General features: G+C 33.2%; 1 protein-coding gene across 1 annotated transcript in view; it reads right to left on the bottom strand.

The window, feature by feature from the left end:
* Nucleotides 1-894: 894 nt before the first annotated feature.
* The window catches only part of LOC133200513 (uncharacterized), a 40,167-nt gene continuing 23,731 nt past the window's right edge, over nucleotides 895-17,330 (bottom strand). The window contains exons 8-9 of the mRNA XM_061336298.1: nucleotides 2,537-2,650; nucleotides 895-1,166 (exon numbers count right to left, since the gene is read on the bottom strand). Coding sequence (XP_061192282.1) covers nucleotides 895-1,166; nucleotides 2,537-2,650 — 386 coding nt within the window. The remainder of the gene's footprint in view (nucleotides 1,167-2,536; nucleotides 2,651-17,330) is intronic.

Raw genomic sequence — 17,330 nt, 5'->3', positions numbered from 1 at the left:
ATAAAAATGTTATTATGGAAGCATAGAGTGTTTCGGCGGTATTTAAAGAGAAATGATATTTTTGCTCTTAAGGTCCGCCATCGTCAGGAGCCCACCTTTTTTATGTGTCGTAAGCTATTGTAAGCGTGACTTGATTATCATTCCGCCTATGTTTTTGTGTTTACTGTAGGCGATTATTGGTTCATCGATAAATATCTCTTTGCAAATTGTGTCTGTTTGCAAGATGTTCCAGTGTTTGAGAATGCCCTTAAAATACCCTTAAAATATGGATTGTATTTGGTAATTATAATATTTGGTTGACACTTTTTTTCTTTCAAGATTTTTTTATGCAAGTACTTTTTTCTGTTTGTTTTGCCCATTTCAGTGAGAATAGGATCAACTTCCTTATCAGAGTAACCTCTCTTGGACAAGTGTGTCTTAATGTTTGCTAGAATCGTTGTTAGGATAGATGTATCACTTGTATTTCTTGCATGTCTGATGCATTCACCTTTTATAAATCCTTTAAATACTGAAAGACTGTGGGCGCTTTCTCCGTGTAAATACTGAAAATTGTTTGTTGGTTCTACATATGATTGGATATCAAGCACTTTATTCTCTTGGAATCTCAGGCCTTTGTATATTGTGGTGTCAAGAAAGTTAATACTTTCATCTGAGATTTCAAAAGTGAATTTTAAGTGATCGTGGCAGGTATTGCCGATATCGAAGAAATTCTAGAATTTCCTTTTTTGTGCCGTTAAAGGCTATAAAACCGTCATCTCTATATCTACCGTGATAGAGAACTTGGTTGGCGAATTTGAATTTTGACATAATATGATTTGTGATTTGATACATTCTTGTATCTGAAATTTCAGGGGATGGTATCGCACCCATGCTACAGCCTATAATTTGTTTGTATTATTTTCCATTGAATTCAAAGTAATTGTTTTCTAAGACACACTTTAGAAGGAAGATTAGATCTTCAGCATTTGGATAAGGGATCTCTCTTTGTGGTTTGTTAGCGCTTTGATATGCTTCATTGACGGCGGAGAGGAGCTCGTCAAATTCCATGTTAGTGTACATACTAGTTACATCATATGTTATCAGCAGCACGTCGTCTGGAAGTTTGAAGGTTTCTATTTTGTTGATAAAATCGGTAGTGTCCTTAATATATGTTGATTGTTTTTGTACTATAGGAATGAGAAAATAATCACAGTAAGCGCCTATGTTCCGTGTTGGCGTATCACACTGTGAAATAATTGGGCGACCAGGTGGTAGCTGTTTGATGCTGCATTGGCCTTTCATTAGGGCATCTCGGACATTATCTTTGATTTTGTGTATTTTAGGGAGCAAGTATAGATGACCGCATTTTTAACAAGGGTTTGTTATCGCAGAGAAAGCGATATGTTTCCTTATCTATTGTTCCTTGGAGTGCATTTCAGTAATTTTATTTTGTATGATTTTATGCAAGTTGTGTAAATTGGGTTTTTCAACTTGCATGTAATGTTTGGATTGCAATTGGCGCAGCGCCTCTGAGATATACAGGTCTTTGTCCATAATAACAATTGTGTTGCTTTTGTCCGCTTTTTTGATAACAATATTACTATTGTTTCTTAGAGAATTAAGTGCTTCTCTTTCTAGTTTAGAAGTATTGTTGTGTATTTTCCTGATTGGAATAAATGATAGTTCCAATTTGGTTTTGTCAATGTATTGTTCTAAGGTATTACAAGCAAATGGAGGTTTGTGACTAGATGGTTTTCTGAAGGGATGCATTGGGGAGTTTTCTCCCTTATCATAGTGATACTTGCATCTGAGTTTTCTGGCAAACTCGTCAAAGTCATTTAAAATAACTTTTTTGATATTTCTTTTTTGAGGAGTTGGTATGAATTTCAAGCCTTTAGAAAATGCAGAATATTCGTGACGATTGATTTTGTACCTGGATAAATTGAGCACATATTTCTGCGAGCGACTCTCATATGTTTTGTAAAAACTCTTCATTTGCAATAAAGAAGATTGAGATCTCCTATGATTTTTTCTGGTTTTCTTCCGTCTATTAAAACGTCTAGCCATTTTAATAGGGAAGAATTCAATTGTTAAGAGCTTTGTGGAGAGTGCAAGTCTAAAAATCCGTCTATTAAACGACTGGTCGTTGTAATAGAGGAAAACAATATATGATACGCCAGGTTATCTTTGGGCGATTTAAGTTAAGCTAGGAATACCACGTGGTTCTTGATACGCCTCGTTTTTTCTGAGGCTTATAAATATTGATTCCTAATTTTTGATAGGCATACAAATAAAGAATAAAAACAATAAAATGCAAGTATTATATTATATTCTAGTCTTACATTGACAATATAAGTTATATTGGTTATTACTTTAACTTAAATGTCAATAGTGAAAAATGTTTTTAGCACTTAGTACCTTTACAGTGAACTAACGTTCCAATCACTTAATTGTATGCATCATTGTCACAAGTAAAACGTTTTGATCACTAGATAGTGGACTGCTTCAGAGGAATAATGGCATTGCCGTATTGTTTTTACATTATTAGTGTTCATACGGTTTTCTGAATTGTTGTCTGTGTCCCGTTGGTCCACGATGGGGTCTCCCCCGTGCTTGCCGGGACAGGTCCCGCGCATGTTGGCTTGTTTGGGTGACGGTGGCCAGTCTATTCCTGAAATCTTGGATTTCAGTAACCTGATCTTGATGAATTTTTGTTATTTGTTCATCGAATCTTTGTTTTTGGTTTTGAAAAAGGACATCAATCAACCAAGCTTGTTGTAAATTTACTAGGGCCCGACACTCTAGACCACTTATGAGTTATTAAATAAAAATGTTATTATGGAAGCATAGAGTGTTACACCTTAAATACAGTGACTTAAAAAACAGAAGTGAACATTGTTCTTCTTTTTTGTTCAAAAAGTCATTGAGCAGTGTCTTTGGTATGATTTGATCAACTTTGAAAGTACACTACCTGAGGATGCTTCCATATTTCTTTCACTAATCATGGCTTTAGAAGGTTTTTAAAGATTTTTTCCCCTATTAGTTTGTACTTTTCTTGAGGACCCACTCTACCCCCAGGGGTCATGATTTGAACGATTCTGAATCTATACTACCTAAGGATGGTGTCGCCCGCATGGCGCAGTGGTTAGAGCGTCTGCTCTAGAGTCGCGAAGTAAAGAGTTGATCCTTACGTCGCGGGTTCGAATCCCACTGTTGGACGTGGAGACCGGTCCTTCGGAAGAGACCGTATAAACCGAGGTCCCGTGTCGCAGTAAGTGCTGGCACGAAAAAGATTCCTCACTGCTCAATGGCCGTAAGTGCCGAGTATAGGGCAAAATTTGCAGCTCTCCACCGGCAAGCGGTGGCGTCTCCATATGAGTGAAAAATTCTCGAAAGGGACGTTAAAAAACATACAAACAAAACAAAACCTAAGGATGCTTCCATATAAATATCACCAATCATTGCTTTGCTGATTTTGAGAAGAAGATTTTTTTTTAATTTTACCTATGTATTCTTTTGTAAAACTTTGATTATCCATTGTGGTCCCACCCTACCCCTGGGGTCATGATTTAAACAAATGTGAATCTACACCATCTTAAGATCTTTCCTCACAAGTTTCATCTTTCCTGGCCCAGTTGTTCTTGAGAAGAAAATTTTTTTAAAGATTCCATTAATTTTTCACTAATTTGTAATTATCTTCCCTCAGAAGAAGGAACGACCCTTCATTTGAAGAAACTTGATTCTCCTTACGCAGGGATACTCTATGGCAAGTTTGGTTGAAGTTGGCCCAGTAGTTGTTGAGAAGAAATCGAAAATGTGAAAAATTTACAGACGGAAAAAATGTGATCAGAAAAACTAATTGAGACTTTGGCTTAGGTGAGCTAAAAACAAAACCAACACAAGAGTGTTGTGTTCAGTGATTTGTGCAGTTTACCGGTTGTGTTAATTGAACACACCCAGTAAAATGTAAAAAAAAAAAAAAATTAAAACAATAACATAGCTCTTGCTCATGTTAACAAACATAGGTGTTTGGTGTCATATCAAGAATAGTGTAGGGTTTGGATTAAATATTAACAGTTTTCATGTTAGTTCAAGTCATTAAGCCGGTTATTTTTACGATGAATATAGAAATATTAAATTGTAAACAGATCGGCAACTTAACTGTGTTCATGCCACTTTAAGATAAATGTAAAAAGTCTGTCTTTTACCTGGAACTTTTCTCCTATTCCACAACACTCCTTTCCGCAACCTATACATAATCTGCAATATAACACAGTTTTTTTAAAAAATGTTTTGGAGTAATCATAGATAACAACATAAAATCAGCAAATCAAGTCAAGTCATCAGTAGTCAGATTTTCAACTGACAGTAAGTCTCAATGGAAATGACTAACTGCAGAGAGAATTCAAGCTAGAACTGTAAAATACAAGAATATACTGTTAGTAAAGATATATCTGTTAGTAAAGATATTTCTGCTAGTAAAGATATATCATTTAATTTATCAATACTTTATCTACATATGGAATATAAAATCATCATGCAATATCAATCTCCAATATAAAAGTACAGAGATAAGTCGAACTAGTTTCTTCAGAAGCTTTAGTTCAATAAAAGTATACTGACAGCTGATTTCTGAGACATTTCGTTTATCGAATGAAATTAAATCACTTACTTGTATATTAATATAACTAAATCATCTTTACTTACCGGCATAACGCTTAGTCTGACTTTCACTGGCACTGTCGCACTGTTGATAATGGCACATGGCTTTACGTCACGTGTTTATCTTTGGCAGACAAACGTTTCCTTTTCTTAAGCGTCCAAATAATAATCTTTCTCGAAATTGGTGAATGCTGTGCATCAGAATCATATAAACGTTTGATTTTGTCTAGCGTCTAAATAGTAATGTTGCATCTTAAATTTCTGGTCGAGATTATTATTGTTGGAGTACCACAAATTATAATTGTATGATCGATGTGATGATTATTGTGCGGGAATAAAAATATAACAAGAGGCCCATGGGTCATATCGCTCACCTGAGCACTTTGGCTAGGAAGAAGCAGAAAGAAGAAGCAGGAAGAAGAAGAAATCATCCAGTATTGAACAATGACGGAGGGGAGGTGGGACAAACTTAATTTTACACTACCTCAGCATGGTCCCATATCAATATTACTAATCATTGCTTTGCTGTTCAGAAGCAAAAAAAAAAAAAAAAAAAAAAAAGAATTTCAAAGATTTTTTTCTCCTAGTATTCCTATGTTAAACTCTGATCACTCATTGTGGCCCCACCCTATCCACCCTAAAATTGAACAAATTTGTATCAACACTACCTGAGAATGCTTCTATAACAATATGAATAATCATGGCTTTGCTGTTCTTGAGCAGAAGATTTTTTTTCAAGATGATTTCTTTATATTGTTCTGTAAAACTCTGACCCTCTGATGTACCCCTCAACCCCTGGGGGTCATAATTTGAACAAACTTGATTCTACAATACCTAAGGTTGCTTCTGTATAAATATGACTAATAATGGCTTAGTTGTTCTTGAGAAAACGATTTTAAGATATTTCACATGTAAAGTGTATGATCAGATTCTTACAAGGGATATATAAAATTTCTTTTACTCTGTCTAAGTTAATGATTTGAATGATTAATAAGACAGCTCTGTCGGAGGGTATATCACACAGTACTTAAATTTTCTCTTATATAAAGATGGGGACTGGGTAAAGTACTACTTGCACCATGTTTCTCCCCAAAGTTCCCATTGTTAGATAAGAACCAGGTGTCTCAATCTTCTTCAGATTTACTACACCTACAACAAATCCCTAGGATACTTTCCACTGGTGTTTGTAACTTTTATACTTTTATTTTGCTCTTACCCTTAAGGTTTTCCACCCTCTCCTTAAATGTCCATCACATGCATAATTCTCTGATATTAATTTAAAGCATTGTAGAGTAGAAAAGGATTTACCAAGAGAAAGTTTCAAAAGTGAAATTAATTAAGCAGTAATTAATCAACAAAGATTGCATTGAAATCTATGTGAAAGAGGGCGCGGCACATCCTGTGTACAAACTTAAATCCCCTTCACCCAAGGATGCTTTGTGGCAAGTTAAGTTGAAATTGGCCCAGTGGTTCTTGAGAAGAATTTGAAAATGTGAAAAGTTTACAAAGACGGACGACAGACGGACGTCGGACACTCTTTGATCAGAAAAGCTCACTTGAGCCTACGGCTCAGGTGAGTTAATTATTCTTTTAAACTGTTATAGTAGGAATATAATTGTTATACAGAGGATGAAATTACACCATTCAGTCGACGGAATGTTAACTGATTGTCCACTGCATGGCCACTGAAAAGTTTCTTTCCCGTGACTTTCCCGTGATCTTTCAGTTACCATTCAGTCGACTGAATGGAAGATACATTTCAGTGGCCTTTCAGTTATCTTTCAGTTGTATCTTTTTATTGAATAATCGGCTTATTTTTTTAATTTAGAAATTTTATTTCACGTTTTCTTATTATAATGGTATTAAATAAATCTATTTTTGAATTAAAAAAAAAATGAAAAAAAAGTGAATATGAAAAAAAAAAAAAAAATCATGCCGAAAACCGTGATCGATACGTGGCCTCCCGCTTGATAGTTCACGACATTATCCATTACGCCATGGTGTCTTGTTGATAAGCACGTGATTTAAAATCAATAAATTTGTGGAAATCGAATTGGGACACCAAGTTCACCTGTTAATTCGAGGAGCTGGGCAATGTGTATATATCTTGTATACTTTTTGTATATTCTATTTTAATTGCGCGGATTTTTGAGGCTGACTAATTAATTACACATCTAAAATGATGACAATTATCGGCGACGGGCACCTGTTTTTTTTCCACTGTAAAGAAATGTCTTCACCTCGGAAAACATTGTAAATTCTTAAAACGATTTCCTTAAACATGCTATATTATCGTACTATTATAAAAGTCAAGAAACAAAATATAGAATATATAGTTTTTTTCACAAGGGGCATAAATAAGTAATTCTGTTTATGTAAAATAATTTTAAAACGATATCCTTTAGAAGCTAAAATATTATGCGATTTTAACAAATGAGAAACAAAATTTACAGTGTTAAAGTTTCTTCCAGAAAAATGCATGATTAATTAATTCTGTCTCGTCTTTCATAACAAGATATTTCCATTAAAACTAACCGCATTATACACTGTGATAGATGGATATAAAAATAATGAAAAACTATTTTAGAGCTGAAAAAAAAAAATAAGACAACTTTTTTCTTTTTTTATTTTAAGAGCATTTTGACCGATATCCTCGATTTTTTTTCAGATTGACTGTCTGTTTATTCATTTAACAACTTATCAAATTGAATAAGCTTCTGAGAATATTCATAACATATTTAGAGATTTTACAGAAAGAAAAAATAAAACAATCTATTCCCGTTAATTAAATTCTGATACGAATTTATTTTTCATCAATTGAATAATTTTCTTTTTCTAGATCAATTTTATCAGTCCACAGTTGAATTGTAATCTTTAATGTTTATTAAATTATGTTTAGACATAAATGTTATAGTTAATAATCAATATTTAACATTTTAGTGAACAATTTAAGGACGATTGAACATCTAACCATTACCAGTTCTACTTATCTAAATTTTATATTCAATAAGAAAACCCATTTAAAAATGTGACTAATTTTATTTTTAAAAAAAATTAAGGAATAACCACTGATATACTAATGAAAAGCCGAAGAGAATTTAGTTGAATTACAACTGAAAGGTCACTGAAAGACGATGGAAAGGTCACTGAAAGGCGACGGAAAGATCACAGAGAGGCGACGGAAAGACGACGGAAAGGTCATTGAAAGATGACTGAAATGTTTCCGCTGAATGGTGACTGAAAGGTACCTGAATTGTGGCTGAAAGGTAACTGAAAGGTCACTGAAATGTACCTGCCATTCAGTCACTAAATGGCCACTAAAAAGTCACTGAAAGCCGCCTTCCAGTTTTAACTGAAAGGTTTTGTTTCTTCCTGTGATCATTTTGAGGCGAAATAAAAAATAATGTGTACACTTGAATGTAATGACAAGATAATAATTGTTAAAAATAAAATTAATGTCTACAAATGGACAGACAAGCTTATAAATGTTAATTAAGAATAATTATTATACTTTTGAAGCGAGATGAAAATAATGTGTAAAGACATCGAATGAAAAGATTGAAAAAAGATATTTCTTTATAACAAATGATACATTTTATTCCTCGGAAATGCAGTTGTCAATATATTTAGTAGCGTTCATTTCGCTCGAACGGACTGCTCATATCATATTGCGAATTCGAATTTAATATCGTTATCTCATCTTTTCCTTCTGGGATATCAACTGAAAAAGAAAAAAAGAATAATGAAAACTTGAAGATATTTTCAAATATTTTTAAATAAGCATCAATCAGAAGATAAATAGCTTAAAACTAGGGGGAAAAAATATTTCCCTGAAGTTCTATGCAATATGTACACGTGACATTAAACCATGCTACATAAATAAACATGTCTGAAACAGTGATTGATTTAACTTTTCATTTTGCTATAATTTTTCGCATCTAATTGTCAATGTGATATGACACATTATTACGATTGACAAATAAATAAAGGGTACTAACGTATCATCACGAACTAGATGCATTTTTAGTACTGCCGTGATGTAGGCTTAATACACACTTGAATTCAAAGAATACGAATAAAATGATTGGACATATCTATTTAAAACAATGTATTGTTTCGGCAATACGTGTTTTCCAAACGAGACATATACTTGAAATATCCGCATCTACACTTTTTATCATTTGCTGCTTAAAAGGTTTATTTAGTACACGGCCCTTTTTATATGATCTACATTTGTAAATCCACAGAATTTACTCAAAAGCCAAAAACATGAATAAGTAGTGAAAGACTTCCTTTGAACGCTTTTCAACAAAATTCCAATAAAATCAACAATAATTCGAAAAGTTCAGTTTTAAATTTGAAAAAAATGAACATTATTATGTAAATATATTGTATGATATTACTTTTTACCCCTCTGTCAAGTGGTTCGCTGTTTTTATTTTTTTTTCTCTCTTGTAAAATAATTCATGTTCAAAATTCGACATTTTTTTTAAAAAGATTGTAGCAACTGCCTCAGATTTGAAACATTCGTTTCTGTAAGTTCACTTTTTCGTTAAACATATTGAATTATTTACCTTCTCCTTTTATCAATGTTGTTGGATTTACCAGACGCGAAGTTGATAAAGTGTCTTTCGGATCTGAAATTCCATCTGATATTTCAATAAAGAAAAAGTTGTATCAGACATACAAATGCAGTTATGCAGTACAAGTTAATAAGTATTTGCGGCGATATTTCAAAGCATGCGTGTGGGTTTTTTTATTTATATCGAACATTTTGATCTCAAATTATCATTATAATCCTAAAGATTCCGCAAAAAAATATAGTCCTTTAATCAAAAGCGCAAAAATTTTCTAAAAAGGGAAAGAAACCAAATTATTAAAAGTGCTATGAAAACATAAACGAAAACACATTTTCTTTTTTAGAAGATATGCTTTTTAATTACTTAACTTTCTGTCACAGGCACCTGGAGTTATTTATTAACAGTGGGACGGACAACTTCGGAATGGACATTTTTCCGAACTTGCGCACCCTTTTCCTTTAAAGCTATTATCTTAGGATTTTTTTTAAATGGTGGGGTTTTTATATTTAAATTGATTTATGAAATAAAAAATCCAACATTTTTAGCTAGTTTTTGAGATATTAAGTGGCAAAGATAAAAATCCCATGGGGAAACATGTACTTAAAATTACCCCATAAAAAACCCCACAAAAACCCCATGGGGTTTAAAATTTTCCCCATGGGGAGAATTTACCCATACAATTCAGTGTGGGATTTTTTAACCCATGTGTTGCTTATATTGTAATGTGGGTTTTTTTTCCCCACATTTCTTCATCAAGGGGTTAAAAAACCCATATATCAATATTTATTTTCTCTAAGATAATTCCTAAAGACTGTCTTTTTAAATGCATCATTTTCTTCTTTGTCTTTCTATAATAGTTAGTAGTTATTACAAATATATATTTTCATTTATTTGTGTATCTATTCCTTAATTTCATGGGAATGTGTTTAAAAAAGTTTCATATGAAACAGTCAAGAAAATAGTTAACTCATTTTAATCATATCTAGCTGTTGGCAAATTTTCATCCCCACTCCCCTTACATCCACCACTCATAAGTTTGGATCATGGTCATCCATTTCTAGTAAGCAAAATGTTTTATATCTAAACCTATACAGTTATATACCCTGAAATAAAATATAAAAATCCTTTGATCCACCACATATATTTAAAATTTTTAATGTCCACTCCCCTTGGATCCACCATTCATAAGTTTGGATCTTGTTCACACATGACTTTGAAGTCAATTATAGACATAATTATTAAAGAAAAAGAAATTATCCCAAGATCCACCTACCAATATTTTGGATCCCAGTCACTCATTAAAAATATTCATATTGATTTAAAGTCTTGATATTTGAGGTTACATTTAAAATAAATAATCAATAAATATCTTCAAAATCTTGAATCCCATTCCCTTTGGATCCACCATCAATTTCTGGATCTTGATCATCTATTAAACTTGCCTCGGGTAAGACAGAAACCTAATATAAATTACACCCTTCCCCTAATATTTACTTCATAAAATACTGATCAATCATGCCACTGTACAATAAACAAAGTGTTTTACAGTTTAATTTAAAATGCTCACAACCTAATGTACTATATTAATATCAACAAATTGTACATACATGTGTCAAAAATAAACCAAATATTTTTTGTCATGTTCCATTCAGGTATATACAGGCCTAAATAAAGTTATATATAGGTCCCCATTCAACTTGCCAGGATTTATAGCATGCCAATAACTTACATGATCAGTTACATGTAAACAAAAGTTGCTTGTCTGTAATGACAGCAGAATGGACAGGTCAACTGGTGATGTTAGTGGAGTAATTCACACATGCTAAATCAAATAGATTGATTTAAAACTTGCATGAATTAATCCTTGTTACAATAGACATCTACGATAGGGATAGCTGACAGGTGATGTTTCTATTCTGTTCATAAAGCGCTCTTCTGACTTGGACCAAGTGTTGACTAAAACATGAACAACACAGAGAAATCTTAAATCGGAATCCAAAGTGTTTTTTTTTCCTGGTACCTTTTTTTTTATTTAGAATAATGACAAATATTTAGTACTTTTTTTTTTTTTTTTTTTTTTTTTACTTATAATATGATACTTGCGAAATCGTTCTCTGTGTTTTGTTATTTTGTTATTTTTCCTTTTTTTTTTTTCATTTTGCCTGATCAGCTAAATAAAACGCAATGAAAGCTACATGCTGAAATGTTATATAAGTGGAAAACCTGGGCGGTCTTGCATGGCTATATAATTATCTGATTATTGAGTAGCTGCGTGGGCTATTAAGATGATGTTTTGGGTGACTTTGCTTATAACACGGAATAAAGTCCCACGGAATAAAGAACTGAACACGTTCATAACACAGTTTTATCGTAGCTCTGATTTTACTTCTTAGTTTTATTTGTAATTAATAAGTTTCGAGAAAACAATTTTATCGTTTATAGTTAGATCGAATATTTCCGTCCCTCCTTTTCCCTCTTTTCCCCCCTAAAATAAAAGTGATATGTTGTTAATTTGACATAAATGATACATCCAATTTTTTTCTATACAAACATCATTTCCTATCAATTAATTACCTTGATTTATTCACGTTTACACGCACGTACCGCATACATGGCTATTTAGCCCAAAGAAGTTACCCCCCCCCCCCAACCTTTTTTGATTATCTTTCTTAAATAGATTTTTGCTTTCAGAATCTTTTATTATACGGGGTTGAATCCTCGAGAGCTCCTATTACATGTAGAACAATTAGCAATTAGCAAACATAACAATATAGAAGGGGTTCGGATATTTTCTAACCTTTTCATATTATCGTAGACTGTGACTATATATATAACAGAAAAACTGGACCCTTTATAGTTCTGGTCTATATTTGCTTATTTTTATTCTTTCAGCAAACCAAAGTACACAAACAAAAACTTAATCAGTGAATTCTTTTGTAATCATTGTTTTACAACACATTTGTTCAAGACATCTATATCTTTCGAAGAAACCTGAAGACTATGAAAAATGACGTCCGAAAATTAATGTGAAAATAAAGAAAAAATAATTAATTCAGCATGGCAAACGCATTAGATCGCATAAAGCACCCCTTCCCCTATAGCATGTATAGTCTTATCCTCTATGAACACATCCGCTACGCATCGATGAACTTACAATGTGTATATATCTGCTATCGATGTTCACCTCTGTTTACACCCGATAATCAGTCATTGTCACAGTTCACGAAAGCGTGACTGTGATCCGCCACCCCTTCCCAATCGGATCATTAATTTTATTTGTAACTTTGAGACAAGGAAATCGGACTTCCAAAAGACTTTGGATTTAATCATTTAATTGTTTGTAAATGATAGAAATATCAAATTTCTAAACACATCAAACATTAAACAAAACTGTACATATTTTTAAAAAAAATAATCTAGCTATGTTTAAAATTCTTATTCGAGAAACTTTGAATGAAAAATTAAACTATTAATTTAATCAGTATTTTATTATGTAAAGTCAGTTTACATAATTGGATTGGACATCAGGCATGACCTATATAAGTCCTCTCCAAGAAGGTCAGGGTTACAAATGTTAAGAATTTACAATCATTTTTTTTAATTTTTTTTTTTTTTTTTTTTGGGGGGGGGGGGGGTCTGCCTTTAATAAATGTTGTGCTAAGAGGAACTTACGAAGTTATATAAATTTGTTTCCAATCCATTTAATGTATTCAAAACAAATCTTTTGTGGTACGGGATATGCAAACTATATGACATGGTACGTACATGTATACTGGCATTTCGGTAGATTAATGTGTATTTTATTCTTGAAACCGTTAAATACTATTTCATCCCATGCAAATGCACGGAAATCATGTAATAGGGGGTACAATTAATCAGTGAATAAAAAAAATACTGCATGCTATCGATCTTTCAATTCACACCTTTGATTGAAAATCGATTGCAAAATTCACCCGCAGGGCTGAATTCACACCTTATAGAATTACCGGCTAATAGCGGCATATCGAAATCAAGACATATATTCAAGAATTCGGCTTCACACCAATCGATACCTGTCATTACATAATATTGATGGGGTTGTCCCTAAGACCCGGGAGCCGGGGAATTTCCCCGCCTTTAAAGACATAATGTCCCGCGCGGTTAATCTGGCATTCCCACTCAAATCCCTGTTACATGTAGAGGAGGAACCCGAGACCCCCTTCAGTGTTCCCTGCTATTTTAATTCTTGGGGACAACCCTGATATTGGTAGTCCTGTATTCATGCAAGTGCATGGTAGCATTGCAAAAATAACGAAGGCTGTGTAATATAAGAGATCATGTGAACTCAAAAATAATGTTGTATAATTTCAGACTTTGAAAATCACGGTCATACTACATAAAAATAACCAACGATTAAACTTACACATAATTTATAATTAGTAATGATTATCCAAGCTTATCAATGGTTGGATTAAATTTTCTGAGTTCGAAGCATCTATATATATTTGTCATTGAAATGCTTTTTTTTCTGTAATGTTAATATTTGTTTTTAGAACCTTTACGAACTCCTTAATATCAGAGACATATTAACCCGATTAAAAAATTTCACAGCTAGCAGACATGCTAGAAGTGAAAAAGAAGACAAGCCCTGAAGGGGGGTCATTGTCCTTTTGTTCATGTCAAAACTTCTACTTCTTAAAAGGTAGTAAATATTCTTCGGATCCGTACTAATGTTTCTTTTTAAAAGGGGCGCCTCCCAAAAATACTTACCCCCCTAAAATCTAAATCCTATTGAGGGGGGGGGGGCCTGGACATTCCTCTTACTTCTTGGTACCTTGTTTTTCAAATCTTGAAAATTTGCCAGGGTTTGGGCTTACACAGCAAGAAGTGTGTGTGTGTGGGGGGGGGGGGGGGGGGCTAACCAGCATCTGAATGAAAATTTACCAAACCGAAAGACTATAATAGTGGGGGGGGGGGGGGTTCAACATCTAATTATAGGTTTGTTCTCTTAATCATTTCATTAACATGATTAAAGCTTTAGCCAGTAGAATTAAAATAATTGCATGATATTTGTGGTTTTCTTTAATCCAATGATCACTTGCATGTCTTCAAAGCGAGAGTTTTTTTTTTTTTTTTTTTTTTTTTTGTAAAATTATTTTTTCTTCATTATAAGATAATTGGCAGTGACGTAACGTTTTTAAAATAACATAGTTGTAGTATCGTATTGTTTTCACAGTAAATAAGATAATTGGCATGCAGTGACGTAACGTTTTTAAAATAACATATCTATAGTAGTATCGTATTGTTTTCACAGTAAATGGTAGGCCTCCTTTGAGCAGTTAGGACCAGGTGAACTACAAATGGTTCAGTTAATGATAATGATTACAAACTTGTATCAGTGTTTTCACTGTCAGTCTTGAGGTCATCGGGTCATTGTACAGCACAAAGGCCAAACGTCAAAAGTTAAAAAAAAAAAAGATAGGTGTCAGTCGCATACAGGCTGTTAAGCTAATATGTCCGCTAAGTAATAACGACAATTGTTAATTACATACATTTGTAAATAATATACACATAGCATAATTTTTATTCCTGTGTGATGGAATATTATTCTATTAATTTGTTAGGAATTGTTTTCAGATGTGACACGGTGTAATGCTTGTGGTGATCATGGTGATAAAAAGGTTGAAGTGGTAAAATTAACAAAAAATTGCATTGAGTAACAATATGGTGACTATGGTGTTGTATCAGGGACTTATATACTAGTATATAGGTCCCTGGTTGTATTAAAGTAATACAACTAATTTCAATTGCATTTTAAACAAGCACTGCACCTTTGCCCCCGTTAATTTATCAAAATTATCAGTCTCACTCAAATTTGCTCATATTTATAGAAATATAGTAGTAGATACTACTTTATATCTGTATGCTTTTTTATCAGATTAAAACATGTGAAAGTGTCTGTTTGAAAGAAAGAATGAGAGATTCAGTTCATGATTGCCCTTTTCAGTGTTTCGGCCGTAATGAATTGGACCGTGTATACATCTTCAGACTACCCTCTATTGTTATCGATTGGAAATGTATACCGTGGTATATACATAGTACAAACACACAGGATTACTGTATCTAGCGGTTGCAGGTGCCCGAACAGAGGCGGATCCAGTACATATTTCCTGTCATTCGAAATACGTTTACAAGGGGGTGAATCCGAAAAAGATCTTATGATCATGCACTCCCAAAATGCCCTTAATCAATTAATTGCAATTATATGATAATAAGCACAATGTATTGTCATATTCACCTCTTTTTCAGTAATTAGATAGCTGACAGGCATACAAAACTCTCATTCACTCAAATTAAAATATAGCCCTCCGTTTTAATTTTTGTTATGGCACAACAATAAAAAAAACGCATTGGACGGGCTAATTTTAATAAGATTATGGCATAACAATTAAAATGTTAAATAATTTAAAAAAAACAACGTAAGGGCTAATTTTAATTAGTCTAAGACTGAAATCTCATTTTATAAAAAAAGAAAACAATTGTGTGAGGAGGGGAGTTGACTTTTTTAAAAAAAAAAAACTTATTCCAGCACGTTCAATATTACCTGAAAACAACGTCAAGAACGTAAAATTTATAATAATATGATGAAGTTTGCCTTCGCAGATCTAAAGGGGGGGGGGGTTAAGGAAATGTTGAATCTCCAGTCTAATTAAACTGTTGGAAACCCCCTCCTTATAGAAAACACAGACCCCTTGTGAAATAGTAAGGAAAGTTGTTTGCTTGACAAAATAATTTCTCAGTTCGGTATTGTATCTGTGCCTGCGGATATTTCCTGGATCCGCGCATATATTCATGCCCGAAGGAAGCAATTTTAATTTGGAAAAGAGGGGGGAATCCAAACATTTTCAGGGCACTACCGACCAAAAATACCTTGTCGAGAAGCAAAATGAATATATATATAATAAATAAATAACATATGTAATATTATTGTCATATAATGAGGGGCATATCCATAAAGTAGCTTTGTTTTCTAGTATACAATGAATTCTATAGACCTGGTCAGTATTTTAGGAACTGTCATCAAATAGTATGAAGTCTACAGTAACATATATTCATAATTGCATTAAATCAAACGCACCCGGGAATCGGACAATTAAAAGCACGTGCACCGACTACCAAGATCGGCGACTAAGCATGCAAAATTTAGACTGCTTAGTGTTTTCTCAGTGGATTAAATACGAAGCTGTAACTTGTGATTTATGTGATTAAGAACTTTTTATTGGTTGGTATACTAGGGAACTAAGTCCTAACTTCGACGCCGTCATAGGCGACTGTTGAGTGATCAGCTGTTCCATTCCAAGATATATTTCGCGTGCGCATTCACCAGCTGTCCACGATGTAAGTATCAGTGAGTGTATACACATAAACAAACTTTATCTGTTACATGTAGAACTGTACACGCGGTCCTCAGTCACAGATATACATACATGTAGTACATTGTCACGCACAACCTATTAAATGTAAATATTTATAAAATACAAAATATCTACATGTATACTATAAAATTAGTTTATTCATGCACCAATTTAACATGCGAACGCAGGCGTGGGTTCCTCTACTTTTAAAGAAAGCCAAGGGCCCGTTTAAGAGAGAGAGAGAGAGAGGATGTACAAATCAGACATGATTTTAGACATATGGTCAATTGACTGCTCCTACTGACAGTGCATGTAATGTAGGGGGCCTACCTATAAAAATATATTTCTAAAGGCAGTTATATAGTGCAGATTATTAAACATGATTAAATGGTCAATAATTAATATCATGGTGAAATTATACCAATACATGGGGCAAGACAATGTGATTTATGTGACATTCACTGTCATTTTCATTGGTAAGAGGCTTAGGGTTGTTGACGAAATTCATTCTACTGAAATAAAAGCAAATTTCATACTTATCAAATGATTTCATAGATATAAAAATGATTTCAAAGAAAAGTCCATCTATAACATGTATAAGGAAAGATTTGTGTGTCCTTTAGCTAACACATAATGTCGCACATGGATTAAGCCTTATAATTCTGTATCAAAAGTTAAGTTATTAAAAAAAATATATTATTGACTGCTTAACCCA

This window comes from Saccostrea echinata, unplaced genomic scaffold, assembly GCF_033153115.1.
Source record: "Saccostrea echinata isolate AGI-Se365-2 ecotype Australia unplaced genomic scaffold, CSIRO_AGI_Sech_v1 ptg000040l, whole genome shotgun sequence".
In the NCBI taxonomy this organism is placed as follows: domain Eukaryota; kingdom Metazoa; phylum Mollusca; class Bivalvia; order Ostreida; family Ostreidae; genus Saccostrea; species Saccostrea echinata.
Note: the sequence above shows the minus strand (reverse complement) of the source record. Positions and strands in the feature narration are given on the sequence as shown.